Source organism: Neolamprologus brichardi, chromosome 7, assembly GCF_056152115.1.
Source record: "Neolamprologus brichardi isolate AB-2024 chromosome 7, ASM5615211v1, whole genome shotgun sequence".
Lineage (NCBI taxonomy): Eukaryota > Metazoa > Chordata > Actinopteri > Cichliformes > Cichlidae > Neolamprologus > Neolamprologus brichardi.
In genome coordinates, this window is record NC_142110.1 from 10,223,402 (window position 1) to 10,240,734 (window position 17,333).

General features: G+C 42.0%; 1 protein-coding gene across 10 annotated transcripts in view; it reads right to left on the minus strand.

The window, feature by feature from the left end:
• The window catches only part of frmd4a (FERM domain containing 4A), a 99,616-nt gene that overhangs the window by 12,224 nt on the left and 70,059 nt on the right, over window positions 1–17,333 (minus strand). For 8 of the 10 annotated variants that reach the window (XM_035907106.2, XM_006789453.3, XM_006789452.2 and 5 more), the window contains exons 3-14: window positions 17,013–17,107; window positions 15,260–15,352; window positions 12,276–12,360; window positions 10,288–10,344; window positions 9,496–9,518; window positions 7,863–7,946; window positions 7,689–7,754; window positions 7,202–7,259; window positions 6,872–6,958; window positions 2,386–2,462; window positions 1,302–1,443; window positions 1,015–1,156 (exon numbers count right to left, since the gene is read on the minus strand). In XM_035907106.2, the coding sequence (XP_035762999.1) occupies window positions 1,015–1,156; window positions 1,302–1,443; window positions 2,386–2,462; window positions 6,872–6,958; window positions 7,202–7,259; window positions 7,689–7,754; window positions 7,863–7,946; window positions 9,496–9,518; window positions 10,288–10,344; window positions 12,276–12,360; window positions 15,260–15,352; window positions 17,013–17,107 (1,009 nt within the window). The remainder of the gene's footprint in view (window positions 1–1,014; window positions 1,157–1,301; window positions 1,444–2,385; window positions 2,463–6,871; window positions 6,959–7,201; window positions 7,260–7,688; window positions 7,755–7,862; window positions 7,947–9,495; window positions 9,519–10,287; window positions 10,345–12,275; window positions 12,361–15,259; window positions 15,353–17,012; window positions 17,108–17,333) is intronic. The other 2 variants (XM_087843069.1, XM_087843068.1) reach the window with 1 other exon arrangement.

Consider the following 17,333-nt stretch of genomic DNA (forward strand, 5'->3'; position numbering starts at 1 on the left):
TACAATTTAGATCTATTTCGAAAGCCCCGTTTAGACGTGTCACAGATGCGTCACAGTTCCTGTTCATGCTGTTTGACTAAGATCTACCCTAGTCATCAAGAAATCAACACTGTAATCACAAAAAGAAGTGACAAGACACAGATAGACAAAATGACGAAACACTGAATGATATGAGGTGCGAACAGAACTACAGAAGAACGCAGAGGAGGATAGGGGAAGGTTAGGAAGGGATATATGAGAAGAGCAAGGGCTAGGTGGAGGTGAAACAGAAGGAGGGAGTAAATCTAACCGAGGTGATCAATGGCGAAATGACAAGCCCAAGCAGACAACGCATACTGAAAGGGAACTGCGTTCTTCCCCGGCAACAGTAATTGACTCAGTAAAGTGTGAAATACTTTAAACAGCTGACCGTGTAGTTACGTACATGCTAATCATAGATTATGCTTGGCTGGACTAATGCATGCAACTTAAAGTGATTTATACAGTAGTAGCGAATCAGGTTACAGTACTGGTGTTTCTCATCAATGGAATTGCTGCACTTGATTTCCTGGCATGGAACACATTGTATGTGGCTGTATGGGAGTAAAAGGGCATTTTCCCTCCCAACTCTAATTTTAGCTAGTGTTACAAATCTTCCCGTCACACTCGTTACTTGTTCAGCACTGATAAGCATTGTTTTAAAGGCCACGCAAAGTTGTTCGCTGACCCTCTGCCCCTCTCATTCTCTCACCCACTAAAATTAGAGGAGTCGGGGGCCTCTGGAGGATGAGTCTGTGTGACATGGGAGTGGTGTTCTATACATACTGAAAGACACTGGGTGTGGTGTGAGCACAGTATATGTTTGAGAACATTCAACACAGAAACGCTGGTCTCTTTCCAGCCACAGCTGTTTCTGTCTCTCCGGTTGTCAGCAGGATTCCTCATCATCAACAGATGCGAGCACAAAGACAAATCTTTGTCGGGGTATTTCCCCCACGTGGTTATTTTCCTCTGAAGCAGCAAACACGCACTGACCTGAGGAGAGCAGGCTGCCACTGCTGCCACTGATGATCTTGCCCTTGCTGCCCATGTTGGCCAGTTTGGATGTCTTCAGTGTTCCTGTTTCTGTCAGGTCTATGGCAATCTCGCTCAAACTCCTCGCTGCATGGATCTTTGACTGTATGGACGAGCATGGACAGGCTGTGTTAACACATCTGTAAACTGTTAACCCGCCACTCCTGCTGACCATGCCTTGTAGAATTGTAATTATTTCGTGAGATCTATCGTACGCTTTGACTTAAAACGTCGTGGGAGAGACTGACCTTGCTCTGTTTGCGGTCCAGGTAGAACTGGTGCTGGCTGATGGCCATGGCCCAGATGGACTTGATGAGGGCAGGACAGGCGTACCAGGTATGCACAGCAATGCCGCTGTGACCGAACGTCCTTCTCGTTACCGACGCCCTACAGTAGGAGCGGACACAAAGCCTCCTTATATACACTGAATGAAAAAGATGGCTACATGTTTACAGCAATGAAAACACTCCCACTGGACTGCTCCAGTGACTAGTGCTGCTACTTAGAGAGCGAGCTTCTTTTGAAGCCTGAGGAGAACTGTCCTGATAGAGATACATTTTGCAAAGCCACACACGATGTTTCCCATTGTTTAGTCATCCTTTTTTAAACACACATCTGTAGCTGAGCAACAGACCAGCTCCCTCTAATGACAGCTTCCTTTAAAGAAAACACCGCTGCTCTCTGCTTCACCCTGTCTGTCTCTTTTTCTCCCATTCCCTCCCTGCCTCTGTCACTGGAATAACACTCCACACATATAGCCATGTTAAATAAACACAAGAGAGGTCACTTCCTCCGCAAAAGAGCTATCGCACAGCCATCTATCCTTCTGTGGTCAACTACCAAGGGTTTAACATATATGTGTGCATGTTTGTGTGCGCGTGTATTCTTTGCATGCATGTGGCTGCACGAGCATGTTAATAATCAGCCTTTCAATCCGTGGCGGGCTCCACCAGGACATCCTCAATATCTTGCACTGTTGCCAAGACAAATTTTTCAGCCATTACTCAATTAGATTCTATCTCTCTTTCCGTGTACCGCGCAGTATGGAATCTGAATCTCAACATATTGACTCGGGCCGCAGTGGTAATTTACAGTAAAAGCTACTGGAAGGCATTTCTTAACTGATGCAAGACTTTTATGAGTTCCAGATATTAGGCTTGAGACCACAGATCAATTGCAAGAACATTCATCATTAAATTGACTGATTTAAGATCACGATCGTCCAATGAGGACTTCTGGACAAAGAGGACATGAATGCTTGATAATTAAACGGTTTCTTAGAAAAGAACGGCATCAAATCAATCTCAGCTTCAGTTTGTGATATAAATTTACCTCCTGGGGTCATGAACTTCCACCGAAAACTTCTTCTCTCTGAAGTAGAGGTTCTCCAATTGACGCCATTGGAACACCTGAGATTTAGGAAAAACAGAAACTCTTCAGGACTTCTCACAGAAAAAAACGTGCTTCACATTAAATCCGCGCAGCTTTCAGCCGGGTCTCTTCACTGTATGTTCCAATTTGTTTTGAAAGAAAACGCAATGGGTAAGGAGGAGGGGTGGGGTGGGGTGGGGTGGGGTGGGGGGGGGATCGGGGCTGAAAAGGAGGAGTTGGTAAGAGAGGAGGACCTAATCTGGAGCTCTATGATCAGGTCCAGACCAGGCAGTCGTGTCCACAGAGGATCCCAGCACTGGATGATCTCACTTTGGAGATCTCACTTTCTTTTTGCCTCCTTTCCGATCCTTTGACAACCATCAAAGAAGCCAAACCCAGAAAGTTCCTTCTAGACGTACTCCAAAACATATGTGTATCTTAAATCCTCCCAGGTGCAGGGAAGCTGAAAGTTCTGAGGTGGTGGGTGCTCACCATCTGTAAGCATGTGCTTGTGCTGGCGGAGAGAAAGTGTGTAAAGTTAAGTTTCCTCCTCTCCTAGAGCTTTGCTAGGAGCGTTAAAAAGTGAGGGGGCGTTTGTGCCTCCCCTCCTTCTGACCCCTCCTCCCTCCCTGAGGGACTGTGGGCTCTGCTCTGGGCTGTGGTTGTGGTGTGTGTGTGTGATGAGGGGTCTGGGGCGTGATACGGGGGAAAGAAGCTTTTTGCGGTCCTGCCGATTGAAGTGCCCTTGCTTTGTTTAGTCAGACCTCTCTGTCTGCACACACACATTCAATGTCTGAGTGTATTTCGTGCTTAGGAAAGAGCAGAGTGTCGGCTACTTAAGAACACAAGACGGTCTGCATCTATCAGCTGTAATAGACAGACAGAAACATGAAACGAGTATCAAACAGGAGAACAGAAATAAGGCGAAAACGAAAACGGGAGTTGAAGAGGAGAAAGGGTGTGAAGGGAGGAACAGGTCACAGCCGAGGAATTTTAACAGCTTGGGAAAACAATGGACAGAAGGATGAGAGGGAGAAAATGGTGGGGGGGGGATATTATGAACAAAAAAACCCAAAACAGTCATGCGTGCCTGTGGGTGCACGATGAAAGAAAATCAGTGATCTTATCAAAACTTTTACTGTACTGCACGTTGTCAATGGAGTGTTAAGTGCTAATGTAGCATGCTGCTAAAAATAGCAGGCAGAGTAGAAATGGAATGAGTGACTGTGTGAGTGTTGGTTACATATGGGCCAGAGCTGTGGAGATTAGATAGGTGTTTGTAACTGTGTTCAAGCACGAGACCACTAAAACTGTCCTCACTGTCAGCTGGACAGACTTGCTGCAATTTTGAAACTGCACTTTGATGTTTGCGGATAAGCTGTACGTGTATGCAGAAGGTATTTGAATCCGTTTGAGCCACCTTATTTATAAAGAGACACAATTATGCCACCCTGAACTTTAAATTTAGCCATTTTTGCTTTCAAGTATATACCAGATTATGTAAGTACTCCTCTTACATAAACCTATTGTATTAAAAAAGACTTTCTTATGTTAATATCTTCAATATCTGATAAAAAACATGCTGGCAGCTTCTTCCTCAGGAACTCCAGTGAAAGCCAGCGAGTGCTGCTGTTATCAGGCTGAGCGTTCGGCATGTGCGTGTGGATATAAATCCTCTTCGATTTGGCTGTAGAAGCCTTACAGACAATGGCCCAATCAGACACAGACAGAGGAAGTGACTGGTCATTATTCATAGACACACGAGGTGCCCGTGTGCACGGAGCCAAGTCTGTCTCACAATAATGTTTGCACACAAAAACACACATCCACTGGAGATGAAAGGTCACATCTGATTGAGTGTAAACGCCTTTCTTTGGTGTAGCAGACTCCCAGAGGACCATTGAAAGAATAGAAAGTTTAAATAGCTTACATCGGTTTAACTATAGTGTAGCCAGGTATTCTTCTCTATAACTGGAACTAGGAGTCCCAAAAACTATTGTTTGACCCTTGGGTGGGGTTCCAGTGTGCACCAGTTGTCACAAAACTTGTTGTTCAGTGTTTCAGAAAAAGAACGCACAAACAGATGCTGACAAAGACGAAGGGGTTTTTAACTTAAATATTCTTATTATTTAATCATAGTGTTTTTTCCCGGTCTGTGACTAACAGACTCTATCATCTCTGCTTAAGTAAGTCACAAGACACTAATGAAGCATTAGAACAGTGTGTGGGTCCACTGTAAACCCCTGCCATGATGAACTGTTCTAGTGTGTCCGCTTTTAGCATGTGGTAGGACTGGAGGAGGTATTTTAAAACCACTAATAAAAAAAAGTTGAGGGTGTGGTAGGTTGCTTGCATTTAGAAACAACAGGATCTCCCCTTATAAAAACTTACCAATTAAAGAGAACTACTTTTAGTGCACAACTATTGTACACCACAGCGTGAAGCTACTCTCTAATTCATTAGGGTTTTTTGTTCCTGTGTCCAAAGACAACAGCCCCAAAATGTCTCATAATCAGCGTTGCTCCTCCATCTCCCAGATTTACAGCAATGAAAACTTTAACAGTGGTTGCACTGTGAGTCAGTGATTACTGGTATCCATCTGACTTGTGGGCTGACGAATCACCAAATCTGCACTTCCTGCAGTTAAAATAGTGGTGACACTCACTTACTAGCATTCGAATGACCTTCGTCTTTTCTAGAACACATCTCTGGAAAGAAGAAACGCTAACTCTCTTTTATCATCTGATTATTGAACAAACCTTCACTGTGTTCAGTGGAGTTTAGCTGAACATGTAATGTTTTATTAACCCGTTAATGCCTAGTGTGTCATATGTGATGCAAACTGTGTTTTGAGACTTCTAAATCATCAGTGAGATTTTTTTCTCTCCACGAAAACCTAAATAACCCAGATTCAGCAAATACGATAGAAATTAAAAGTCATATATGGTAAATAATTTTTTAAACAAATTTGTCAGTTTTTGGTTTCAGCTTGAGTCAAAACATGATAAAGAGGCCCGATCTCACTCATTCTCTGCTCTCAAATGCATGGAAGAAATAAGGGAGGGTGAGTATGAAAGGAGAACAAAGTCAGGGTGTCAGCACCAAAGCTTAATGGACCTTGAGTCACACTGACTGTTGCTATGGCAGCTGAATGCTTGATAAGCCGGCACTTCTCAAAAAGTGGCCCCTGCTTCTGTTTTCTCTGTCCAGACAGAGGTATAGTTTGCATGTTGTTTGTTTGTTCCTCAGCAAAGGTGCTGAAAAAATACTGGATAGAAGAAGAAGCTCGGGAGGGAGGGAAGGGAAACCTATATGGAAGGTTTTCACTTCACTTAATTCTACATTCTTTTAAACAGTGTGTAAGGGAAGTCTCCTGATTTAAGACTTCAGGACATGTTTTCCTGATAAGTTTATGGCCTCAATTGTTAGTTTTTAGTCTACAAAACCTATATATATATATATGTATGTATATAAAATTAATGCTACATTGTGATTGAGAAGTTTCTGCTGAATGTATGTTCCAAAAAAGGTGGTAACAACCGAAATGCTCAACTCAGAACTTCTAAATATAAATCCATAAACACATGGGTAGTGTCAAATCGGTTACTTCATATATAAATACCAGTCCATTCATGCTGCACAAGTTAACTTTAATTTACAGTGTAAGCCCGTACTTTATACCAAAAAGTACACGGTTTGCAACCAATCCAGAGCTTTCTCAGAATGACCTGGTGATGTGAGATACACAGACTCCTTTTTTTCATCACCATGGTTACTTAACACCAAGGAAACCACTAGATTTAGCACACTTGAATGAGACAGAATTTCAGGCTTGGTGACTGGAATGCACTAATTATGACACACTCAAAACACTTAGTGGCAAACAGGAAAGCATTTGGGCGACAGGAAGTATTCGTCAGGATGGTGAGTTCAGTGTTCAGTCCATTTCCTGTCTCTGAGAGTGTGCATCTGTTTGTGTATGAGTAAGGGTCTTAGTGGGCAATCAGTGTGCAAGGACGCTGTTAACACAAATAACATCTTTCGAGACAAAGGTGAACGGCAGAGATCAAGGCTTGAAACCAGTCTGGAAGTCAAAGGTGAGGTAAGAATTGTTTTTGCAGATAACCCACACAGTGAAATGACTGGGAGGAGGCAGAAATAAATTAAGCACAGGATGCAAAACATTCTAAGACTGAACATCTCCAGATAGCAATAATTATACAACATTGTTAGTGCGCTTTGCAAACACAATACATTTGATGACTGAATGGAACAATAGGCAATAGGGACTGTAAAAAAAGATAGAGAAAGACAGAGAGCTTTCCGTATAAAGCAACATGTTCCCTGAATAAATTCTCTGCTTGGGGTGAAATAAACTGAATTTAAAAAGTGAAGGAAGAACGGTTTAGTTTGTGCGATAGATAGATCAAGGAGAGCATTATCTCACCTTCCTGGGCTTAACTTTGTCCTGGTAATCATACTGAAAGATGCCTTTATAGCTCAGACCCAACCACCATGGGATCCCCTGCTTGTCCTGTAACACAACAAAAATAACTCAGGAACAGCTGTGCATCTGTGCAACACTCAAAGAAAGACGAAAGGGAAAGTTAAAGAGAGGTAGAAAAAACTGCACGAATGGAACAGTAAAAATTTAAGTTCCATCATGTGTGCAAAAATCCCAACTGGGTGATTAGAGATCCAAAGTGAACAAAAAATGTGTGTGGTGTGCGGTGCATGTGTGAGAAAAAAAAGAAACGGCAGAGCAGTAAAACTGTACCTTTACAGAATAGTAATGCACTCCATATGTGGGTAGAGACTCTACAATGCTCATATAACTGTGAGGAGCAGAAAGAGAGACAAGTAAGGGTTACAGAGAAGACAGCTTTCAATATGCTGGACCAACATAACTAAAAGCATAAGCCCCCTTCACACAAAGCCCCTGTTCAAGGCAGAGTGGTTGTGTCTTTATTCCCCCCTCACACGTCTAAGTGAAAGGTACTGTACAAAGACAGAACTGGGGGGAATTGTTATTGTGCTTTTAAGCCCTCAGCAGAGGTAGTCACAGAGCCGATTCAACATTTGCATGAAGGGTAGAGCTGGCATGGCCATGCCACACTAAACCCCAGTGCAGTTGTGTGAAACACATAATGCTTTTGCTGGAGTCACAAACTGGGGTGACACTACACCAGCCAAAATGTGGGGGATTTCTTAGAGGCGTTACCACCTTATCTCTGTGTGAATACATAAGACATTTACACACTTACTTTACGATTGCCTGCCCTCTACTCTGCCCGCTGAGCTTCTTGTAATGCTCTATGACCCGATCTTCACTGTAGGGGGGTGGGATAAAGAGAAAAGAGGAAAATATCAGCAAGACGATAAACAACATGTGAACTTATAAAACGTTTGGTGGGTTTTTCTGGGTAAATGTGTCTCACCAGTAAGCCAGTGACGGGTGCTCCTTTAGGGCCTGGGTGGGTAGAGCAGGCAGCTTTTTCAGGTCAGACCTAGTTGCATCGTTACTGTGAAAGAAAAAGAACAGACTTGATCAGCGACACTTATTCTCAACAGTTTCACACAAACCTGAAAGATATCAATCAACTGTAGAAAGGGGACAACTTAAAAAAAGTTGTAAATTAAATATTAAAAAAAGGATTTTCTCCAAGTCTTAAAATGAACTTTAGAACATTTTGGAAGAAGGAACATTTGGTTAAGAGACAGGAGTAAATGTCCATGGTCTAAATGCTTCTGTGGTCTGTCTGAACAGCTGCGGAGAGTAGACACTGACAGCTGGAAGCAGAAGAAAGAAAAGAGCGACAGAAGCAGAGACACAAAGATAAAATAAAGAAAGATAAAAGGCGATACAAAAAAACAAAACAAAACAGGAATGGGACAGGAAAAGATTAAGACTGAAAAAGAGTAAATGAGACCGCGACGCATACAGACAGCTAAAGTAACTTGGCCCCAGATTCAGTTTTCAGACCTCCAGCGGCAGGAGGTCTTAATACCCAACTCTAATTCCCCAGCCTCTCTCCGGCCTCTGCCTAGGCCTCAGAAGATTGGGGAAAGCCCTGGGAACATGACAACCTATGAGCTAAAGCCCTGGCAGAGATCCATCCACCCGGCCCGTCTGTTCCTCAATGTGTGAACACAGCTGTGCGTCTGCATTGACTGATACTCACTATGTAGCTATTTATTAAGTATACCGGTTGGGTGCACAACTTTGGGATACATAATAACAATCTGAAATGCAAGCTGTGCAGTAAAACATCCTAAAAAATAGTGTTTTGTTCCAATCTTTTTCTTTAAACTGTTAAATGCAGAGAGAAATGAAGCACTGTTTTACTGAGATTCAATTAAGATTACTGAAACGTAGTCAGATTAACATAAGCCGCACTGAAAATCAGTCATTTAACAAAGGAAATTAGGAAATTAGGTGTTTGGTTTTAAAACTGTATTTTAGGAGGAGACGTAAAACTAAAGTTATGATGAGAAGTACAAAGGGCAGGAACTATGAGCTTTTAGAAAAAAAGATTTATGTGTATGCGTGGGAAGAAAAAGGGTAGGAATGTGAAGTAATGTCTCCAGAGTGTGTCACATTCCATCCCTATTGTGTTTATTTACTCCTTTAACTGGCTGAAATGAGGTCAAAGGTGATTGCTGTAGTAGTATGTTTTTCGTGCTACAATAAAGGGATGAGGAATCACATACATTTAAGCCAACATCACACAGATGAATATCAGAAGGGCCACATGAGGTCCTCAGCTCACATAAAACTTGCACATAAATTAGTATTTTTTTCCCCTAATAAGTCAAAAATGAAAATATAACCCAGCAGAAAAGAGAAAATCCGAACGGCTCAAAACTGGTAGGAGAAAAATAAGAAAGTGAGGTAAATCAAATTAAAGGCACAGATATAGGTGATCAAGAGGGGAGCAAAGGACCACATCCAGTCCTTGAATATGTCAAGATACTTTGTTAGCCGTTAGCATATTTAGTTTTTAGTGGCTTTGTTGCTTTTAACAACCTCTAAAAGGACATAATAGCTATGATGACTATGAGTATACATACCTAGTGAAATCACCTTTAGCCTCCTGTGAAAGAGAAAAAAGGGAAAAAGGAGGTCAAAGATGCTAGGACAATTTATACAGGTGGATATGTGAGCACTAAACAGTGGCCATAAAATGTGCTTTTAAGTTTTTTTTATGCTGGAATCAAGGAGAAACATTAAACGACCATCTGGAACGAAACTTCTGAAGAGTTACGGAGCAGATACCTGACACTGTGTGTCTGCACCTGCACACGGAGGCCGAAAACACGCACCCACATTACTCAGCCTAGTTTATGTGTAACATGACCTTGCGAACCACAGTTAATTGTCTTACCTACTCCGAGAAAGGGACAGGAAAGGGAAAGGGCTGGAGTCGAGGAAGATTTGTGGAGCGTAAGTGCTTCTCTGTGACAACAGCTATTCCTGTCCACCATTTATCTGGTAGACCAAAATTTGTGTTACCAAAGTCAACTGAGGTTTTTAGGATTTGAAACCTCCCAGCGTTACTGCAGATTAACGTCAAATTGATAGCTACATTAGATAATGAGAGTTTAATCGCTCACAATTATTACTGCAGTAGATAATGTGAGTTTAATCATCGTCAATTAGGATCAAAGGCTTGTGGAGATAGTTTGGAGGAAAACTTCAAACGGTTTCAGAAAAGAACAGCCCCTGGAATAACTTGTGGTACACACACCGACACACAAACAAACATACAACACACACACACACACACACACACACACACACACACACACACACACACACACACACACACACACACACACACACACACACACACTCAAGCTTACTTGGAGAATGTAGGAAGCCAATTCGAAGACAACGTCACTGTCTACCTCAATTAGCTCCTGCAAAAAGGGGAGAAAAGGAGTGAGCAAAGGCCATTGGAGACATTCACAAATAAATAAAACACACTTTGATCCCTGTGGGAGTAAAAAGTGGACATTCCTGAAATGATCACTCATTTCATCAGTCGAGATAAGCTGATATTTCCTTTCACTTAGATGCCAATAACCCTTCTTTTTTCACGATGTCTTCATGCAGAAAGAGATCAAAGATTAGAGACAAAGTGGAGGGGTTTGGGAGAGGGGGTTGAGGGGTTGAGGGTGAGCATGGATGCTCTGGTTTTTGATTACTGAGTACATTTACCAGTGTGTGTTTTAAATGCATTACTAGGGACGCACTGATCTACAGGTATCTGCCAATATCAAACCCTGTTGACTGATATTGTCCTAAGATGGCATTTACCAATGTCAGTGGTCATGGGTATTAGCATACATATTGCTAACCAACTCAGACTTTAACCATGGATGCATGCATGTTTACTACTGTTATATAACACGTAGATGAAGAGATAAGCGACAAGCAGGGAGAACAGACAGAGACAGACATGCAAACACTGGTACAAACATTTGTGATTTAGTGACATGCGGTGCGTTCCTGTGAAAAACTTCCCAAATACTTACTTTGGGAGTAAACATATATATGACATGATATGTGTACATTAACAGAGAGGATTAGTGGGCAGTGAGTAGTGGGTCACCTATCCCAGGAATGTGCCCTTTACAATCCACCTCTTAATTTGATGGAGGATCAAACAGCCAGGATGAAACACTAGACAGAACAAACCCAACGTGGCTGTACCACCCAGTGAGGCTGCAAATCAGCACACACTGTGTGTGTTTGTACTGTTTTTTCACAGCACAGCAGAAACGTTTCTAACTACAAGAATAGTGACTGCAGGAAGCACATTTATATCTTTCTATCTGCTACGCTGTGCTGTTTCTCTTTCTTTTTTGCTTTCCTACACTGGTATTTAGCTAATATGAGATGTAATAAATGAGCAGATAAAAATTGGTATCTTGATGAAGACACTTTAACATGTTTACTAGCTGGACTGAGCATGAATCCTTCCCTTTGTGGGACTTTGCCAGCCTTTTTAACCATCTTGAAATATTGCAACTGCTGATATTTGAATGTCTTCCTACATACAAGATGTTTTATTTAAAGAAAATAAGTCTTTAGACACTCTCACAGTTTTCAACAAGGCTTTACTAGAACATTTCAGCTCAGTTATTTACAGTTTCAGGCTGCACACGCCCTCTTCTGGAAAAATTACATAACTGTTTGATACTGGTGTCTATAAATGTGCTGTATGCTGACCAAACTATAACTAGATGCCCCTGCTTGAATTTTAACCAGTTAAGTGAAGTGGATAGCCTCTCCTTATTCTAAAGAAATGCACCATATTATCTGAGTGGTAAAATCATTCCAAAAGCTTTCCTCCTTTAAATTGTCTCTTTAGGCAACTTTCTGGAAGTATGTATTCCAATGCATAATTTAAATTGCTATTTAAACAGCCAAAGTAATTGTGGCTTAGCGCTGACAGATGGCAATGAAAATCATTTGCTAGTTGCTGAAATGTGGAGCAGCGCATGACATGACGGGTAACAGATGATGCACATGGTTCACATTTTCTGCTTCAGCAAATCAGCACGCAGGACCGAGGTCCAAGCTTTCCTCTTGTGGCATCTCTTCATTTAGAAAGAAAAATGGGCTAAGGAAGTGGCACGCAACATGAAGCCCAGCACTCTATGCAATTTCACCATAAAACGTAACCACTGAAAGCCAAAAATGATTTAAGGCCAGAAGAAAATCTTGGCTTTAAATGCAATTTCACAGAGGATTTATATCATTCATATAGCATGTAAAGATAAACCAAAGGAGAAGGAGATGAAACCAGCAGTACTTGAAATGCATAAAAAAACTAGCTATTTACCTTGTATATGATGGACTTTGCATTAAGAAAGAACAGTTCAATGGTGGCGTTATCCTTCAGGTAGGATATACTCTCTATGTAGAACCTGAAAACACAGAAGAAAATATAAACACTCCTGCAGCTTCAAAGTAAGCAAGGGTGTTCATTGACCTTCAGTCAACAGAAAGAAGATACATGAAGGAGTGTTTTCTTGTGTTTGCTTCAAAAAAGCTAGCATCCAGGAAAGCTATGAAAAGTAAACTGTGCAGATGTGACTGAAAGGTTGCAGTGGTGAAAGTGACCAGATGGGGGCGCACCATACCAAAGGCTGATCACTTATGCCAAAATCCTTTCCCTTCCCCTTACACCACATCGCCACAGTGGCTGGCAGTGATTCATTATCAGTTTGTGAGTGTGTGCACATTCCTCAATGTGAATATGCACGCACACACACGCAGATTGAATGTGCACATGATGCACTTCGCTGTGCATCATCAGCAGTGTGCAGTGATCACACGCGCTCGCACACAAACACAGAGTAGTACCACACACAGAGATGCTGTCACTTTCTGGAGAGAGAAACACAGTAACCCACTTCTGGCAGAGCGGTGAGCAGGGAACTAACACAATAATGCAGTTTAAATTTAGCTCATGAATGCATGCAAAGCCAGAGGGAAGCTGGAATGGTGCACCAGGAAGCTACTCGTTGTTATCTCCTCTCTGGTGAAAACACACATCAAAAAGATTCCATGTAGCTCAGCTGCTCTAAAGTGTCACCTGACATGTTCTTCAGAGATGGTAAATCGTTTGCTGTTAATCGTGTCTTTTAACCTAAGCTAAGTTTTACAAACCAAACCACTTCATTCACCCACTGGTACATCAGTGGTGGCAAAGCTTGTCGTACACAGATGTGAATGAGCTGGGAGTCAAACTGGGAATTGGTGCGATTAGCGGATAAATAGCTTAAATCCCCCATCTGCTGTGCCTAAAAGAGTTCACTTGACTTGATATATCTCTGTGAACAATGCAATCAGCAAACATGTCCTTATGAATATAAATCGGAAATGCGCGTGTTGATTTCAGTGCATATGGGTCTGTATAGGCATCGAGTGAGAGGGATTGCAGGCAGATCAATAATCGGGGGTGTGGGGGGGGCTTAATTCGCGTTACCCATTGAGCTGCAAGAGAGAATGAGAGGTGCTTGTCAATATTCAGTGTGAACATTTAATTAAAGCAGCACGGTTGATGAGACATTCCCACACTGCCAGCACAGCAGCAAGCATGCAAAAAAAGCACCCACTGAATCAGCAGGAGGTGGGCATCTGCCTAGCACTCATTGGGAACGCACGCATCACACAAATACCTCATGAGAATGCAGAAACGTGACATACAGAGAGAAACACGCACCCACACATAAACACACAACACACTTCATATTAGACAAACACACCCCCGCGCATAAACAAATCTTATATTGTGCTTATTAAAAACAATATGCTCAGACTGATAACAGATTCAGGCCTGGCATTTGGGCTGATTGTTGTTCCACTGCAGTCCACAGTCTGGATCTGAATGTGTGCACATGTGTAAGGATGTGTTGAGAGCGGGTGTATTCAGTACTGTGACATTTAAAGAGATTAAGGTTAGAGATTAGACGGAACTGTGATGATGAAGAAGGGGGATGAAGCCTCAATGAGGTGTCAGAGTTCACAGTGTCATCGCACTACCATCACATCCTCAAACACCCATTAGTCTGTGTAAATACACACACAGTGGCCCTGCACCCCACACAGCTAACCACCAACACTACCACTACAGCTCCTGGGAATGACAGGACCGTTAGTTAACGCAGGTGTCAACATAATTAAGATATCCTGAGTGTATTGCTGTGGCATTGTGCAATGAAGCCACTAAGCAGGATACAGCCAACGCGCTAAGAATATGCTTTCTCTAAACAGCTCATTTATATCGTGTCTCATGACTTGAGCCACGATATAAATGCCACCATGAAAATGACTCACTGACATTTTGTCCATGCGCATCACTTCGCTTTACACTATTAAACGTTTTATAGCAATGTTGTGCTGGAGAATTATACGGTCCTAGCAATTATATCGATGTAACTCTGACCTGTACCACAAACCTAAATGCTGACGCAGCTCGTGCACAAACCTGAGCGGAGCAAAAAAACCCAACAGGACAATTCAAAATAAAGCCTTCGTATTTTTCCAATTTTATTCCAGAGGAACCTGTATGTGCATAGGAATGTGTGTTTTTTCCTGTCACGTGGATTGTTTTTCTTTTACAAGCCTATAAAATATATAACACCACTAAATGCAATCATAAACAGCTACATGCTGAATTTTGGTCATGCCTGTGTGTGTATTGCAATTCTTCTGTCCTACAGGAGGGTCGGTGGAAAGAAAACGAGTGAACTGTGGTGCAGTTTTATAATCCTGTCACAGTTGGTCAAAAGAAGCATTTTGTTTTTAACCAAAGAGATGACTACAGTTAAGCAACAGCAAGAAAGTCATGGTGGGCTTATACAAAACAAGGATAATGACTGTGCTGTTCAGCGTTCCATTGAAAAAGGACCTTTTATAAATGAGTTTGCGAGTGTTTTTTCTCAAACAGCTTCAACATAAAGATGCACAGTGCTGATTTCTCCACACCCCCCCCAAACCCTACCCTTATAGGAAAAAGGTTTCTGGTATTTTGTTTAGAGTACAGTCGCCATGAATCCGATGCTATCTGCATGCAGTGCATTCTGATGAAGTATGAGAGGCTTGCCATTGGCTGAGAGGCCCTGTGGTGGGAGGTAAACACTGTGATCAGAACAATTTCACAGGGGCTTTTCATAACTAATCGTATTAATCTCTTCCTATCATCGCATGAATGTGTGAGTATACTCAAGAACGTACAGACTTTCGTCTTTCGTTCCCACATACATCTGCAATCAGACAATGATTGGTGTGAGGGCACTAACTTGCAGAAGAAAGACTCACCTGACACAGAAGTAGAGGACAATGGGACCAGACTTCTTGGGGAATTCATGTTCTAATACCCTGCGGTCCAGCTGCAGCCAACTAAAATGGCCCCTGATGGAGAAGAACAACCATACAATCAACACTATAATTCAGAGATGTCTTAATATCAAACTAGGGTACACAAAGGTTCATCTCATGAAACAGAACACTTTCCACTTAAGCCATCCCATTTATCTTTTTTGTCACACTTTGCTTGCCTCTGTCCCCCCTCTTCCCTCCCCTCTCGTTTCTCTCTCTTTGTTTCCAACAGAGAGAATAACTGCACAGACAGCTTGTCACCCTGGTTACCCTGCATGGTCTCCTGAGCAACTGAGCAACATCTCTCTCAAACTCTCCCTTCTTCTGTTTCTTGTCTCTCAATCTCTTGGCCTCCTGTCCCCAACACGCAGCCTCTTTGACCAGTGAGCAGTCAGAGCTCAGGCGTCTCCTCTCCCCAGGCAAAAGCAACAAATCTACACATCACAGAATAAAGACTCTATAGTAGACAATGCTTCGCTGGACAGACACTGGCAGTAGTCGCTACCATGTAAATACCAAAGAGCAGAGGCCAGTCTTGCTTGACATCAGTGGATGCATGAGATAAAACAAAAACAGAAAGGCAAAACGGCCATGGCGATGTTTGCCTGCATGTAAATCGCTGGCATCACTATCGTGCTGTGGCGTTTCTGCCTTTCTAGGTCAGAAAACCCAACAAAGCTAATTTGAATGTCACGTTTGCATTTCAAGCACAGCTCTCATGGCAAACCTACTGGCAAACACAGACTTGTGATCTTTGCTAGTCCAGAGAAAGATAACCCACCCACATCACTTCACTTCACGGTTAAATGTGATCTTCACAGATCTTCATTCTTTGCTTTACCGACGATGATAAAGGCAGTTGGTGACAAAACAAATCTGTTTGGGTTTTTTTGTTTGTTTTTTAAATCACTGAACAACAAGAAAAAGACAAATTAGACATGTAAGCTAAATTTGATTTTTCTTTTCAATTTCATAGTTAATTAAGCCTTAACAGGAAAAGTGCTCTGGGAATTCCTCAAGAGAAAACCAAACCAAAACCAAATGCCACATTATTAAAGTGGTGCTTTTGTACACTGTGCTACAACCTAAGTTAATCTAGGAGTATATATTTTATATTTAGTCCACCATTATCAGTTTTGTTCACTAGTGCTACAAAGTCCAATTAGTGGGCACACAGAGTAAAATATAAACAGTGGAACTACTACTACTGTGGAACAGTAGCCATGTGGAAAAAGATTTTAAATTATACCTCAAAACTGAACGCAATCAAATGTAATTAGAAACCATACCTGCTACTACTCATTATCCTTGACACTAACTCTATAGCATTTATTTAAGGCTTTCTATCTTTGTCATTGGCATCTACAAACACACTGTCCACGACATCAGTGTCCATGACACTGGCTTCAGCCACCCATGAAATCAGAAGCCATGTTCACGTGCACTCCCCTCTGATATCCTTGTTGCTTTGCCTATGTGCACAACAAACTGCACCTGAACTTTGATACTAAATTTGCCTATGATTACACTACTGCTGACCCACATGTTGCTTTAATAACTTTACTGCTACCAACTGCGTATCAGATCTGATGCTGGTGTCATTTACAGTGATCTCATGTTACAGCACTGAAAAAAATCCAAACAAGCAAGTTAAATTAAAGACTGAGTGACATAATATTTTATTATAACTTACGTTTCATCTGTGTATGCAATTCCAAAGTACTCCTTCTCCTTCAGGTTGAAGTGAGAGGCCACAAGGTCCAGCAGGTCTTTAGCCATCAGCTTGGGCTGCAGGAAGGAAGAGTTTGGATTAGGCTATGGTTGTTTTAATCAGCTGTCTTGTGTGTGTGTGAAGTGGTTTGCCACACTGTAGTTTAATTGGAAAAGTAGATGTAGTAAAACTTTATGCTAATGTATTATATCGGCTGTTGAGTTACCGCAATGACTAAGCATTTTGACAAACACCAGGGAGGAGAGGGAAAGGGCCAGAGTGGAGGAGATAAATGAGAGTGAG